Source organism: Macrosteles quadrilineatus, unplaced genomic scaffold (genome assembly GCF_028750875.1).
Source record: "Macrosteles quadrilineatus isolate MER2022 unplaced genomic scaffold, UCM_ALF_1.0 Scaffold_2__2_contigs__length_208266976, whole genome shotgun sequence".
NCBI lineage: Eukaryota > Metazoa > Arthropoda > Insecta > Hemiptera > Cicadellidae > Macrosteles > Macrosteles quadrilineatus.
In genome coordinates, this window is record NW_026542595.1 from 65,967,246 (window position 1) to 65,982,821 (window position 15,576).

The 15,576-nt window shown below is 34.4% G+C and overlaps 1 protein-coding gene across 1 annotated transcript in view; it reads left to right on the forward strand.

Annotated features, from left to right (window-relative positions):
- The first annotated feature begins 7,697 nt into the window (after positions 1–7,697).
- The window catches only part of LOC128987671 (39S ribosomal protein L39, mitochondrial), a 29,420-nt gene continuing 21,541 nt past the window's right edge, over positions 7,698–15,576 (forward strand). Inside the window, exon 1 of the mRNA XM_054408647.1 lies at positions 7,698–8,060. Coding sequence (XP_054264622.1) covers positions 7,997–8,060 — 64 coding nt within the window. The 5' untranslated portion in view covers positions 7,698–7,996. The remainder of the gene's footprint in view (positions 8,061–15,576) is intronic.

Below are 15,576 nucleotides of genomic sequence, written 5' to 3' on the forward strand. Positions count from 1 at the left end.
TATTACGTGACAAATGAAATAAAATAAAAAAATAAATAGACTATTTGATCCACGGCCGCCTTTAACTCCAGGCCGCGGCCTTCGAAGTGGCAACGTCGCAAGTGGTGTTTTAGCAGCTAATGGTATTTACTATATTTACGAAAGAATGGTTACTGTTGATGACAATATTGACTCTGCTTAAAAATGTACAGATATAAATTTTTAATTCATATTGTTTCGGTATTCAATTCGGTATGTTTTATTGTCAATATTTTAATAAATGTATGTTTATAAATTTAAATTCAAAGCAATAAAGTGCGAATTAATGAGCTGATGTCACCTGTCTACCATGTTATCTTATGGGACGTCTGTCACTAAACATTAAACAACGCCACTTGCGACGTTGCCAATTCTCGCTGGTCGCGGCCTGTAATTAAAGGAGGTCATGATTTGGTCATAAAATACCCCTACCACAGCAAACCTATAGACTAAGCGAATTTCCATTTACCAGAATTGATTTTAAATAACCTTGCCATACCTATGTGGCCACTCAAACCTCAGTAGGTTTTTGGTCTCACCAACGGGTGGGTTCCATATTATCAACTTTAGATAATAAAACAAAAACTAATAAAAAAAATCCATCGAAAAAAAAACTTTGGATGGATACCATAATCATCCTCAAGCAAAGTTTGGCCTAGGTAGCACGTTTTAACTACCTTCTTACACGAAAAAAAAACAGTATAATGAATCATAATAATAATGTCAAATTATTGTAAAGCCTTCAAATGGCAGAATACAATTTATATACAAAAGATAGTTGTGATAACAGACAAATTTGAAGGTGACTGCAATCGCCGTGAAAAGAAGTCGCTCGAAGTTTAAAAAAATAACGACTCTCATTATATATGCATCCGGACTCAACCACTCAACCGAGCTTTTCAGCAAGAACTGTTCACCTTCAATCTGAATCCCCCGCTCTTTGTCGATCCGTTTTATTAGCGAATTTCCCATATAGGGAATAAGCTATTACCGTAGTACTCATGGTAAGACCTGGACGCGGGACCGATTTTTTTTTCGTTTTGAGGTCCCTAGAGGCCAAAAACACCATCCGTTCAAATTCATATATATATATATATATATATATATTTATATATATTTATATATTTATATATATATATATATGTATGTGTGTGTCTGTTAGCACGATAACTCGAGCAAAAATGATCCGATTTTGATTAAATTTGGTACAAACGTGTAAACCTACGTTTATTCGAACGAGCAATAGTTCCCAGAGTGGATGTGCTGTCCATGCACACCCACTACTAGATTAGGGGTTGTGGCCTTAGGTGGTTGATCGTGCGAATTTACCGTTTATTATTGGTTTTATCGATTGATTATCTGATTGGTTTATTATTGGTTTCATCAATTGATTGATTAACTGATTAGTGATAACTGTTGCCCTAGAGCTCTTTCATGATTCAAGAGTTTTCTCTGTTATCTGGCATCAGCTAGTACAGGACTGTTATTGCATGTAATTGATTGGTTATTTGTGGTACTAATTGGACTTAAGTAAGTACTTTATGAGTTTAAATTACTATTCTACAACAATCAAATAGTTTTTGAAGAAACTATGATGAAAGAAAAGCTTTTTATAGTATAGTGTCAAAAGATTGAAATTTACAAAATATTGGGTCCATCATAGGCATGTACCCATCATTCTAAGATTAAAAACACTGTACTAAGGCTCTAAGACAATATATTACTTTTACAAAATGAATAAAGTTTGAACAAAGTCATTTATTAGTGTTTAATCTCCTGTTTCAATCGACATAAACTACCTTTTACCTCGTCTACTTCCTGTACTATAAATTTACAATTGACTGTATTTCAAAAGTAAAAAGGTCAAATTTATTAAAAATGGTCAGTTGAGTCACTAAAATATATAAATCGCCAAGAAATATAATAATAATTCACTATATACTGCATCATTGTATGAGAAATGGCAAAAGTTAACAGTAATCTCCTTGAAAGAGGAAAATTTTTTCAAATGGATTTTTGAGCCCTAAATATGCAATTAAATTGAGGAGATTATTCTCCCAACTTATTTTGTATGAATTTAAAGTAATAATTAAAACTATAAAATATTGAATATGCCAAAAGATGTTTGTTTAAGAAGAAAAAAAGGTTTAGTTAACATTAGCCTTGATAACATTATGTTCATATCTAGTCACGTATGACATTGGGACCAACACTTTGGTTTACAAACTGTTTGAATTCTCCTTACTATATAATCTGATGGATGATCTTTATACTTAGTGACTTCATAACAGTGTTACAGGTGAGAATTCATTTGTTATATTCTATATCCTAACATGTTATCTTATGAAGATTTTTTAAAATTTCTCATTAGAGATTATCTAATAATGAATTTTGGATTCGGAACATTGAGTGTACATACTAAAGAAGAAATTAAACCTATGATTCAAAGATTTAAGAATAAAATTCCATCCATTAATCAAAAAATACATGACATAATAAATGGAAAATGTATAATATCCAATAGAAGTAAATTAGTCAAATGTATTATGGAGATACTATCTGAAAATAAAGACAAATTAACAGGAAATGTTCAGGTTACATATAAGATTTTAAATGAAATGGAAGACTCTAAATTCGACTCAACATCAAATCTACCCAAATGGATTGATTGTGGAATAAGAAGAACAATAAAAACATGTGACTCATGCAAGAAGAATTCAAGTTGTGTGAAGCTTTGTAGAGACAACTTTAATGATTTTTATCAAATATGTTGTTGTTGTTCACTATTGAACAGTAAATTTTGGAAGTATAAAAATGATTTGAAATATTGTGAACCAGAATTTCATACCTAACTTTGTATAGATGGTTGAATTTTAAAAAAGAATTCTTGTTATTGTTAAAAAGAATTGTATATAATAAAATTGTATATTTGTATAACCATTCTTTTCATTATTCTTAACTGTGATAGCATATTTTGCTTAAACAACTGTCGACAAAATAAAAAATGTATTTATTTCTTTCTATTACCATCATTCAAATCTAAAATCGAGATAAACTCAAAGTATACTCACAGAAATCCTGTTATTTCAATCATCAATCAGACAATCAATCACTATTAAGACAAATTACTTTTTGTAGCAAAACCTTCTTTATGGTAGACAAAGGTATAAGAGACTGATTTTAAACATGGCCCTAGGTTAAACTAGAGTTATTTTTATATACTTGAGATAATAATACTATACGGTACATTATTTCAGTAGGCATGTTAGGAATAAAGGGAAACTCATCGTCTTTTTGGTAGTTTTAACAGAAAAAAACAATCAATCTAGCATCTTTTGGGTAGGTTTAGTACCATACCGTATCTTATCAGTCAATCTATAAATCAGTAATCAGCCTATATATCAATTAGATAAAACCAATAACAAACGGTAAATTCGCCCGATCAACCACTTGAAGCCACAACCCCTAATCTAGTAGTGGGTGTGCATGGACAGCACATCCACTCTGGGAAGATTACCCTCCCTGATGCAGCAAACCTAAGTACTTGTTAAACTAATTCTATTTAAATAGGGAATAAATGTTATATTTTTAAGGAGACATTTCAGTGTAAATCCAATCAGTCAAATGGAAATTCGCTTAGTCTGCAGGTTTGCTGCGGCGGGGGTATTTGTCGACATTGCAGTATCGATAAAATGGGAAAACTTACACAGCTGTTGCATATTGATACTCTCCTGATCTCAACAACCTGAAATGTCTTGTCATGTATCTGTTTACTAAGTACAAAAATAGTCATTTAAGATCTTTACCTATGCCAAGAAAGAATACAAACATGCCTTACAACTAGCCAAAATAAATTCTTATGAAAATAAAATAAACTCTGCCCAGAACAAAGCGAAAGCTGCTTGGCAGATAATAAAAAAGGAGTCCGGTCTCAGCTCAACTATGAACACTTGTCCTGCAGCGTCTAACTTCAGCAGCTACTTGAACACTATTGTTGAAGATGTCCGGAGCAGCATCCCTGCTAGCGCCTCTCCTACGCCAGCCCTCAGGACCCAACATAGAGCACCCCCCACAAACCTCAAATGGCAGCTTGTGAATCCAGGTGATGTCTGCAAAGTTGTATCCAAGTTTAAGTGCTCAAAAAGTGCCGATATTTATGATATTTCTAATTATTTATTGAAGCAGGTCATCAGTGTGATATCAATTCCTTTAAGCATGTGCATTAATGTACTTATACTTTTATTTCAAATGGCGACCATACAAAGTAGGTATTTTAAGCCAATTATGAATGGAGATGAGTGTATGATGAGTGGCGCGATCTTGTAGTCTTGTTAGTGACTAAGGCCGACATATTCCTTAGACACAGCTGTTAATTAATAGCCCATACAGCTAATGGCGACTAAGGGACCTATAGTTTATAGTGGAATCCGAACCACATTTTTTCCTTGGTATATACGAATTGGTCTAATTATCAGAATAGTACACTGCGGATAGTCGTAGCACTCACCCGTGCGGACGTTAATCCACAACAGGGAGTATCGAGTATCGCATCTACAGTGCATTCCTATAAATATCCACAATTCGTGACCTCCTAGTAGCCGGATTACAGGACGACGCCACCCGTCCCAGTCTGTTTATCTGAAGGTTTTTTTCCTCAAAGCTCAAAGTTTCAAAGGTTATACCTATTTACAAAAGAGGGTGTCGTGATTCTGTCAGTAACTATATAGGCCCATCTCTCTGGTCCCGACTTTCGGCAAGGTTTATGAATCGATTACCGTATTAAAACTCAGGTCTGTAATTTTTTTCAAGTTTTTAGCCTTTTTTCTAAGAATCAGATTGGCTTTAGATCAGGAATGTCCCCTATTGATGCAGTCGGAGAGCTAATCTCATCTATATTAACAAACTTTGAACTTGGCCAGCCTACAGGCGCAATTCTTTACGACCTAACTAAAGCCTTTGACTGTGTGGATCATGGCATTCTTTTGAAGAAAAAAAATGGATCTTACGGAATAATTGATTCAAAACTGTCTTTTTAGATCATACCTCAGTAATCGGAACCAAAAGGGTTTTTCCAATCAATTCTTCTCGGAACAAACTGAGGTAAAATATGGGGTACCACAGGGGTCGGTACTAGGCCCTTTCCTTTTTCTAGTCTTAATAAATTACCTAGATATGAATGTTAATGCTAGTTCTATCCTTTTTGCAGATGACGTAACCTTTTTTAAGACAAGTCCCTCTGTTGCCACAATTAGGGATGAATTCAGTAGCATCATAAGTGAAGCCAATGAGTAAGTCAAATCTTTTGTTTATGAATGTAGAGAAAACTGAAAGCATGATCTTTTCCTTGAACCCTAGCTTAAGTAGATTCTAGTCATAGTGTTAAGTTGCGTGGTATTCACTTATATACCCTAAATTATCCTGGAATGTGCATGTAGAGTTTGTATGTAAGAAAACTAAGTCGAATTAATTATTTATTGAAACACTTGAAGAAATATGTATCCTCTGACTATGTTAAAACTGTCTACTTTAGTCTATTTCAAAGTGCCTTTTCCTATGGTCTCTTGCTCTGGGGATATAGCCCTTCTGTGATCGATCGATGTACTTCTCGCCCAAAAGAAATGTATTGGAATAATGACCGATTCTGATTATAAAGATCACTGCAAACCACTTTTTATACAAGAAAAGATTTTAACTGTTGTAAATCTCTACATCCTTCACTGCATGCTTCACACAAAGAAAAATCTTAACAGTTTAACTCTTAATAGAAACTTACATAGCTATAACACAAAAAATTGTAATTCAATATAGCTAGACCCTACTCCTACACCAGGCTGAGCAAGGTGTTCAATTCTTTTGAACAAGTTGGTGTAAAATTGTTTAACAGGCTGCCTTTTGAAGCCCATGTGGCTGATTTTGACCATTTCAAAAAATTACTTCACAGGTGGCTTTCAGTCACACCCTTCTACAGTATTGAAGAATCCTTTGCCTGTGATATTAGCCTAGTTTTTTAACCACATTGATTTTTTTGATATCTGTGATTTTATCTTGTGTAAATTTCCAACTTGTAAAACTTTCATTGCTAACTGCTTGCCTGTATTATTTATTCAAGTATGTCGCCTACTGTGATTTAACTTATTCCATACTTAATTACTAGGTGTGCAATGCAATTGTATGCTTGCAATATTGAGCGGAGCTAGCATATTAATCCAATACTTTTCTAAAATCAATTTTACATGTGTTCCTCGCAAATGAGATTAAATACTTGCAGATCCAATGTCAACGGTATATTTGGTTCACTAAAATGGAATGTCTATTTGCAGTATTCTAAGTCAATTATAAGTCTGGTTCACGCAAATGAATTGTCTACTTGCAGGAACCAAAGTTTATGTTTCATCTGGTTCTCATATATTAAATGTCTAATTACAGTTTCCAATGCCAATTATACATTTGGTTCGGATAAATAAAATGCCTATTTGCATTATCCAAAGTCAATGGTACGCCATTGACGGTTTACATAAATGGAATGTCTATTTGCAGTATTCCAAGTTAATTATACGAATTGTTTACTTGAGGTCTCCAAAGTCAATGATACGTCGGGTTCACGTAAACGAATTGTTTACTTGGAGTATCCAAACTCAATGGTGCATTTGGTTCATGTAAATGAATTGTCTACTTGCAGTATCCAAACTCAATTGTATGTAGGCCTAGATTTGGTTCACATAAATGGAATGGCTATTTGGATTATTTAAAATCAATGGTGCATCGGCCTTATTCCGCCGACCATAATTATTGGTATTTCATTTTGTAGTAAATTATACTCAATGATATTAATCCGATTGTTCTTCCCTTTTTCTCTGTACGGTATTTGTAATATGCTATTTAGATGATTCGTTGACTAACATATGTTGCGACTCTTGTTTACCTTTTTATTGTTTTCTCGCAAATGGCAACCAATTAACCCATAAGGCCCATGTTAAATTTCCAAAAGTTTGAATTCACGTAGAGAAAAGCCCTGTGGTCCGATTTCTACCATTTCAGATTTATACCTTCCCATGGCCGGTTCCTATGATTGTGCTAAATTTGGTGCAGATCGCTTCAGCCGTTCAGAGGAGTATTTGTAAAACAAAAGCAGGAGTGTAGTATAAGAGCTTCGCTCGCTTCGCTTCGCTCCGCTCAACTAGTGCATATATTATTTAGTAAGCCTGTCTGTATGATTTATAATTTATCTTATAGGTACTTATTTATTGTGCATGTAAACCTTAATTGATGTGGCTTGATTGTATGTATCTCTCTGATTACCTTGTTTACTATTTATTGATATGATCTATTGCATTTTATGTATAATGTTTAGTGATCAAATAAATCTATCTATCTATCTATTGTCGACATCCCAATTAACCGACATCCCATTTTACAGACATCCCATATTACCGCCACTGTCGATATTTTGAGTTGTCGACAATATGGGACTATTTCAGTGTCGATCTTTTGGGAAGTCGATAATCTGGGACCCCATGGTCTTAACAACATTATGATCATAGTGCTTTCACAAAAATCTACACCTTTTTGTAGACAAAATCAGTAGGTTCTTTTTCTTTAGTTCTTTTTCTTTAAATCTTCTTCTTCTGCTTTACGCTTCAGTCTGTTCACTGTTCTCTCGTTCTCTGTTCTTCTTCTTCTCTCTTCTCTTCTGTTGTTCGTTGTTCTGTCTGTGATTGTGTTTTTACTCTACAAGATAATATCAATACAATATCCTGTTTTAATAATTCAAGTTGCCTAGTAGTTTTAGTAATTAAAATCACACTTCCTTATTATTTCATACCGAACCGTAAATTTAAACCAATCCACCGTAAAAGGCACTCTCAATACAAACATAATTTTACCCTAAAAAAATTAATAGGGTTAGGATAACAGTTAAAAATTGTTCAGTACTTTTTGTATGTTCTTAAACTTATTTTAGTCAAGCGTGCTTACAAAAATGAAAAAGTTCACCCGTATTGGTTTATTAACAACTCATACGTTTAAAAGTCTAGCTCAAAATAGTAAGTACCCATAGGATCTCATTTAGGTTAGGTGTAGTATTTACCATTTACCAGTAGTATATGTAGTTTAGTATATGTGGTGTTAGAAATTTGAAAGCTTGTTAAACAAAAGTTAGATAGCCTATGGCTCTTTACACAATTTGAGCGTAAACCCTCTGAGTGGCAGAATTGTAGTGCTCACTAACTCATAATAAACTTATCTTACAAGCAACAACTGCAATTTCTTAGTTGAAAAGGTGGCGTGAGGAGGCTACTCGTTAGCGATATTATTTTGTTGGACGATATTAAGTTACTGTTGATAGTCAAGTGTTACTTTTTACAGGTTTTCTAAACTTCAAAATTACGGTGTTCAGGCTGTGGGTACAGTTCCACAAAAAACCTGTGATTGGAAACATTTGATGAAGGGATAACTTAACCCATTGGGGAAGAAATTAATGCGCTGCCTGCAGCACCCTCTGTCGGCAATTAATTTTACCGAATTTGTAGACTTTTACTCTAATTGTTATAGAAAGAAAACCTTAGGTAATAAATTAACAATTCTTTCACCATTTTGTTTGCAGTAAAACTAACTACAGAAAAGTGGTAACTTAATTGGATAGTCAAAGTATAAAACTAAAAAAGCAAAAACTGTAAAGATTAGGCTATAAAAAATAAAAATGTTAAAAACAATTTTTTGAAAGTAAACTTGATTTACAAATTTCAGGATTAATCTAGACACCAAATAACACCACTATTATAAAGTTCAATTGATTCCCTACGTAGAAAAATCAAAAGTTGTGTACTTTTATAAGTAACTAGCTGTACCCGCGGGCTTTGCCCCGTTTTACTTCATAAGTGAGGTCGTTCGCATGGCTCAATCACGTCCTGGTTGAAGTTCGTTCGCTACCCTCACTCACCTTTAGGTTGGAGCTCATTCGCTGCGCTCACTTGCCTTCAGGTTAGCTCGTTCGCTACGCTAACTCGCCTCCAGGATGAAGTTCGTTCGCTACGCTCACTCACCTTTTGGTTGCAAATTAGCTGTTATCATAGATTAAAAAAAAATAATAATGCTGCACCCTGTTGGTAATCCTTGTAAGTTTTTAATGCTTTTGCATATCATAGAATCAACTTTTTAGTTGAAACAGCTGACTAAATTATTTAATTCCCTTTTAATATGAATGCTCATAAGGTTAACATGGGGAACTATAGAGCCACTGGGGCGGAGCCCGAAAGGATTTTTGAGATAAGAATATGCCTATACCTATGTTAATCGGGAATGTGAGCTATCATCATGCCAAATTTCAGCAAAATCCGTCCAGTGGTTAATGCGTTCACTTGTCACAAACATACATCCAAACTTTCTCATTTATAATATTAGTAGGATAACGTAGAAAAATATTTGTTTACCTTACCGCAGCTGATTTTTGGTGATATCTGGTTTCCATGGCAACACAAAATTGTTTGTTATTCGCTAAAATAAATGAGTAAATACGCAAATCAAGAAGCAAAATATTTTTAAACATTATAAAAGTAAGAAGAAACAAAAAGGGGGGAAAATAATCTTATATATTAAAAAAATTTGGTTTTTCTTTTCCGAGTTCGTTTGGCTCTTCTACCCAACCGATTTTCTTGATTGAGGTCTCAAATTGAAGGTATGCACGCTCAGATTTGCCATCAAGCATCGGCATATATTTATCTATAATCCTACTCGGCTTATACGTAAAAAAAATTTGCTCCCCATGTTATTCTTATGGGAGTTAAATTTGGTTTATCTTTGCCGAGTTCGATTGGCTCTTCTACCCGACCGATTTTCATGATTGAGGTCTCAAATTGAAGGTATGCACGCACAGATTTGCCATCAAGCATCGGAATATAGTTATCTATAATCCTACTCGGCTTATACGTAAAAGAAATTTGCTCCCCATGTTATTCTTATGGGTGTTAAATTTGGTTTATCTTTGCCGAGTTCGATTGGCTCTTCTACCCGACCGATTTTCATGATTGAGGTCTCAAATTGAAGGTATGCACGCACAGATTTGCCATCAAGCATCGGGATATATTTATCTATAATCCTACTCGGCTTATAAGTAAAATAAATTTGCTCCCCATGTTATTCTTATGGGAGTTAAATTTGGGGTTTCTTTGCCGAGTTCGTTTGGCTCTTCTACCCGACCGATTTTCATGATTGAGGTCTCGAATTGAAGGTATGCACGTACAAATTTGCCATCAAGCATCTGCATCAATGTATCTATAATTCCACGCGATTTCTACGTAAACGAAATTTGCTCCCCATGTATTTCTTATGGGAGTTAAATTTAGTTTCTCTTTGCCGAGTTCGTTTGGCTCATCTACCCGACCGATTTTCATGATTGAGGTCTCGAATTGAAGGTATGCACGCACAGATATTCCATCAAGCATCGGCAAATACTTATCTATAACCCCACTTGGTTTATACGTAAAAAAAATTCCTCTCCATGTATTTCTTATAGAAGTTAAATTTTGTTTCTCTTTTCCGAGTTCGTTTGGCTCTTCTAACCGACCGATTTTCAAGATTGAGGTCTCAAATTGAGGGTATGTACGCACAGATGTCCCATCAAGCATTGGAATATATGTAGCTACAGTCCAAACCCGGATTATACGTAAAATAAATTTGCTCTATTGGTAGTTAAATTTAGTTTTTCATTTCCCAGTTCGTTTGGCTCTTCTACTCGACCAATTTTCATGGTTGAATTTTCAAATTGAAGTTATGCATGTCCAGATTTCACAACAAGCATCGGTTTAAGATACAATATACAAAATACAAAAAAAAAATAAAAAATACAAGGTTAAACCCGTCGAAATCAACAGGTACTGTTGAGGTAATTCTATTTTGGAACCATTTGGTTTGTTTGTGATTCAGCACTATGCCAATCTTAATAATCATAATTAATTACACAAATGATGCCGGAATTTTACCGAAGGTTCTTATATGAAAATAAATAGGATAACGTAATTAGAATTGAGTATAGATATCAACTTTCGTTTTTTCGTTTCGTTTAGTTTTTTGTTTTGTTTTTGTCTAAATAATCTACTCTTATTTGGGCTATCGGTATAATATCGGGCTATACTTTTATTCGGGCGGAGGGTATGTTGAGTTGAGCTGACTTTGAACTTTAGTTTCAAAACATTTTCCAATATCTTATCTTAGACAAAATTTGTGATTCCTTCAAAAAAGTCTCCGGCTTAAAAGTCAACAGTAAAGAGGCTTCTATCATTCGTTTTGCAAAATTAATAATTTGGGATGAAGCACCTATGGCCAACAAATATGCTCTAATGTGTGTCAACCGGCTACTGAAAGATATAATGGATAACGATGTGCCATTTGGTGGGAAAATCATTTTAGGTGGAGATTTCCGGCAAGTGTTGCCGGTTGTGCCTCATTCATCTAGAGCCTCTACTGTTCAGAATTCAATTAAGTTTTCATACCTATGGCCACTATTAAAAATTTTTAAATTAACAAAAATATGAGGGCTAAAACTAATGAGTTATATTTTGCTAACTTTTTGCTCGAAATTGGCAATGGGGAATACCCAACAATTGATGACAAATCTGTGGACTACCCCCACCACTTATCTCTGATTCAGACATAGTTTCAGAAATTTATGGAAAAAACCTACAAACGCCTATGGACTCATCGTACTTATCAAAATGTGCCATTTTAGCACCAAAGAATGAGCATTGTGAGGAAATCAATAAAAGAGTTTTAAACCTCATCCCAGGCTCAAGCAAAACATATATAAGTGTGAATAAACTAATTACAGATGATGACAGTGAACTATTGCAATTCCCTATTGAATTCCTCAACAGCCTTGAGATGACTGGTTTGCTTTCTCACAAATTAGTCTTAAAGGAAGGTGCCATTGTGATGTTATTAAGAAATTTAAACTACACAGCAGGTCTTCTAAACGGAACAAGACTTATTGTCAAGAAAATGTATGAAAACAGTTTAGACTTAGAAATCATAACTGGCACAAATATTGGACAACGTGCACTATTACCCCGCATTGATCTCTCTCCATCAGATTCTACAGTACCATTTTCTTTCAAACGAAGACAATTCCCCATAAAGGTTGCGTTCTGCATGACCATCAACAAGGCGCAGGGCCAAACGATTGATCGAGTTGGTGTGTACTTGCCTGAACCAGTATTTAGTCACGGTCAGTTGTACGTCGCCTTATCGAGAGGGAAATCTTTCGATACTGTAAAAGTAGAAACTAAATCAAAAGATGGACGAACAGCAAACATTGTTTGGAAGGAAGTATTACAAAAGTCGTAATATTAATAAAGATTACCAGATGGAGGGAACTACTCCTGAGAATATGCGTACATGCAATTCTACCGACAGAGATGTCTATTTTACAAGAAATATTGTTGTTAATAAAACATTCTTAATAAAGCCTCATTCACGCTGTGTTACATATGAGTTAACAAATGTACGTGCTTTCTCTGTAGGTGCTTTTAGGAAGTGTGTGGATATTGTTCTGGATTAATTGATTTTCAAAACGGAAAAAAATACATCGGGACGATTTTCTCTGTGTTATATGGAATGTGTTATACTGTACTTTAATTTGGTCATAAGGCGAAATTAATCCAGCAGCCCTATAAGAGTTTAATTAAAGTTATACCGCCCTTATTAAGTTTAGAATTTTATTTCTTTATTATTAATTTCAATGCTGCGGAGCAGCACGGGTCATCTAGTAATAATTAAATAACTAGTGGCGCTGCGTAGCGGTGACACGAGCGGCACTCGTAAGTCAGCCACCGAGCCTGCAGCAGCCGTACGAGTAACACTCGTAAGTCGACGCCAATGGGTTAATAATAGGGGCACGATTGGCAGAAGCCTTGAATATTGATTATGGTGCGCATTCTGGATCAAGTAGTTTGTTCGTCAGTTCTAAACAATAGAAAAGTTGGAAAAGAGAATGACGGCAAAACCACTCGGATGAATATAAATATACATATCGATTAGGCCTATGATTCGTTTCTATATAGGGTAAATATCGGGTAGAATTTAATTTTACTATCCTAGGCTATGATAGGTATAAATGAAATCAAAAACAAAAATATTTATTTAACTTAGTTGTTTCTTTTTTGTATCCTTAGTTGTATTTTTAATTTATACAAGTAGGTACATGTAACTTAACTTTTAAGTTTAAAAATTGAAGAAACAATAAATTTTTTAACCGTATGCGGTACCGGTAACTCAAGTTAATTATATTGTTTTAAGAGTTAACTTATTGTTTGTCTTGGTAACTTTGATGAAAAAATGTATTTTGTTATTGAATGTTGATGGCTTCTTTTATTAAACAATAAAATCGTAAACAGATAAGAAGTTAAGTTAACTTAAATCAATTTTTATATAAACAAATTATATCGTAGTTAAACGATCTATTGACCTTAATCAAAATTGATATAGTTATTGTTTTTTTTTTTTTTTATGATAATATCACAGGTTCTCTGCGGAGCTGAACCCCAGCCTGTGAAGAGAATAAGTTTAAGGCAAGATTCGGTGGAAACCACCACATGTGTAAGTTAGTACTGTAACCAGACAAGATTTTATTAATGATGGATGACATTCTTTAAATAATATGAGCATTTGTTCAACAATGACAGCCTCGACTGCACTTGGGATATTATAATTCCCACCTCTCTATGTAAAGATTTCCACTCAATTTAGGTTTTTTCATCAAGGAACTCCTCTACATCCGTCAAGGTGCTCCTAAACAGACAAAATGAGACAGGTGGCTGAGTGGTATACCATCTCATGAATTCAAATTTTATATTTGCCCGTCAGTGGACAGCATTAAGCCGATGAGCATACACACTCAGCTGCTAAGTAGCGCCTATGATGACCAGTCTCGAGTGATTCTTACAACAAACAATAAGCTTAACAAAATTAAGTTCAACGTCGCTGCTCCGATGCTTAATCTCTCAGGAATCAATTGACCCCACGGGGTCTCAAAGTTGCAATGTAATCCTTATGGAAGCAGTATTTAACATATAAACAAAGGCATAAGATCAGCTGTTAACTTTTAAATTCAGTATATCAGTATATCAAAAAATAGCTGATAGCATTGTTCCACAGATATTAGAACAGAAACGGTCTGGATCATAAAATTAATCAAATGACGACACTAGCTTGAATCTTATACTTTTGTTTGGATCTTACTAGCTGGCCTTAGCATCTTGTTTGGACGTTTATTGATAGTTACAAACATGTTTGGTTTCGGTCCATCCAACTAAATTAACAGTAGAAGAGTTGTGTTTGAAATGTTCTAAGCTTAGTTGGGAAAAGCTTATGTAATCTTTTTAGTAGCCTATGTACTAGCGATGAGTTATTGGTTTGTGAATTAGTCATCAATGCAAACAAAGTTGATGTGTTAACATGGTAGTACATACAGCTTTTTAAATAATAGTTCCTTAGTTTATATTGTGTTTTTTATGTGATAGGCTTACTTGAGAAAAACTGAATTTTTAATATTAGCTTTAATGAAAAAGTTATGAATTCGTTTGAATGAAAACCATACACGTTAACAAAGTTTACATATCATCCATACACAGGATTCATTGAATAATTGTGGATTTTATTATGGGTTTGAAATGCCGCTACATAGCAAATAGTTCAAACTTGTCAAGATCAACAATGACCACTAGGAAGCACAACACTTAGCCAAAATTCGACGGCTTAACCTTCGTATTCGATCACTTTCCGATTAATTATTAACGTGTAACACATCGGTTACGCTAGAATCAGTGTGAATGTCAATGTCAATATAACTTCTGTAACATTTTTTTATATTTTGAAATGTTCACATTCATTGAAATCAAAATAAAGTCAAATTACAATTCATTTAAGTCAATCTATAAATTTCATATTGTAAAAAAGCATGTTAAATAGTTTTACTGAGTAGGTATATTCTGTTTTAGTAGTTATGAAGGACTCAGATTTAAGAGAGTTATATATATTTCGCGTTTTCACTTATTGAGCGGAGCGAGCGAAGCTCTTATACGTCGACTTTTATGCATTTCGTAATACGCAAACTCCTCCTAGACGGCTGAATCAATCGTTTTCAAATTTTGCATGGTGATAAAGACCATATCGGTGAGTGCCAACATCTATATGGCGTTAAAAAAGTCTCTCAGGAATCCGCCCCACTGGGTCTCAAAGTTTCAATGTAATCCTTATGGAAGCAGTATTTGACACAAAAACAAAGACATATGATCAGCTGTTGACTTTTGAATGCAGTAGATAAATAAATAGCTGATAGCATTATTTCACAGATATTAGAACATAAACGGTGGTATGGATCATAAATATAATCAAATGAAGACACCAGCTTGAGGTCCGTGACATAGGAAGTGGTGAAGGAAGTAGTAAAGGTGAGCAGTCTGGAGTGTATAAAATGTTTAAGACGATTAGATTTAGGTAGGTATCTGCATTCCTAAAATTCTATGGGAAGAGAGGAAAACGGGTCCGAGACGTAGGAAGTGGTGAAGG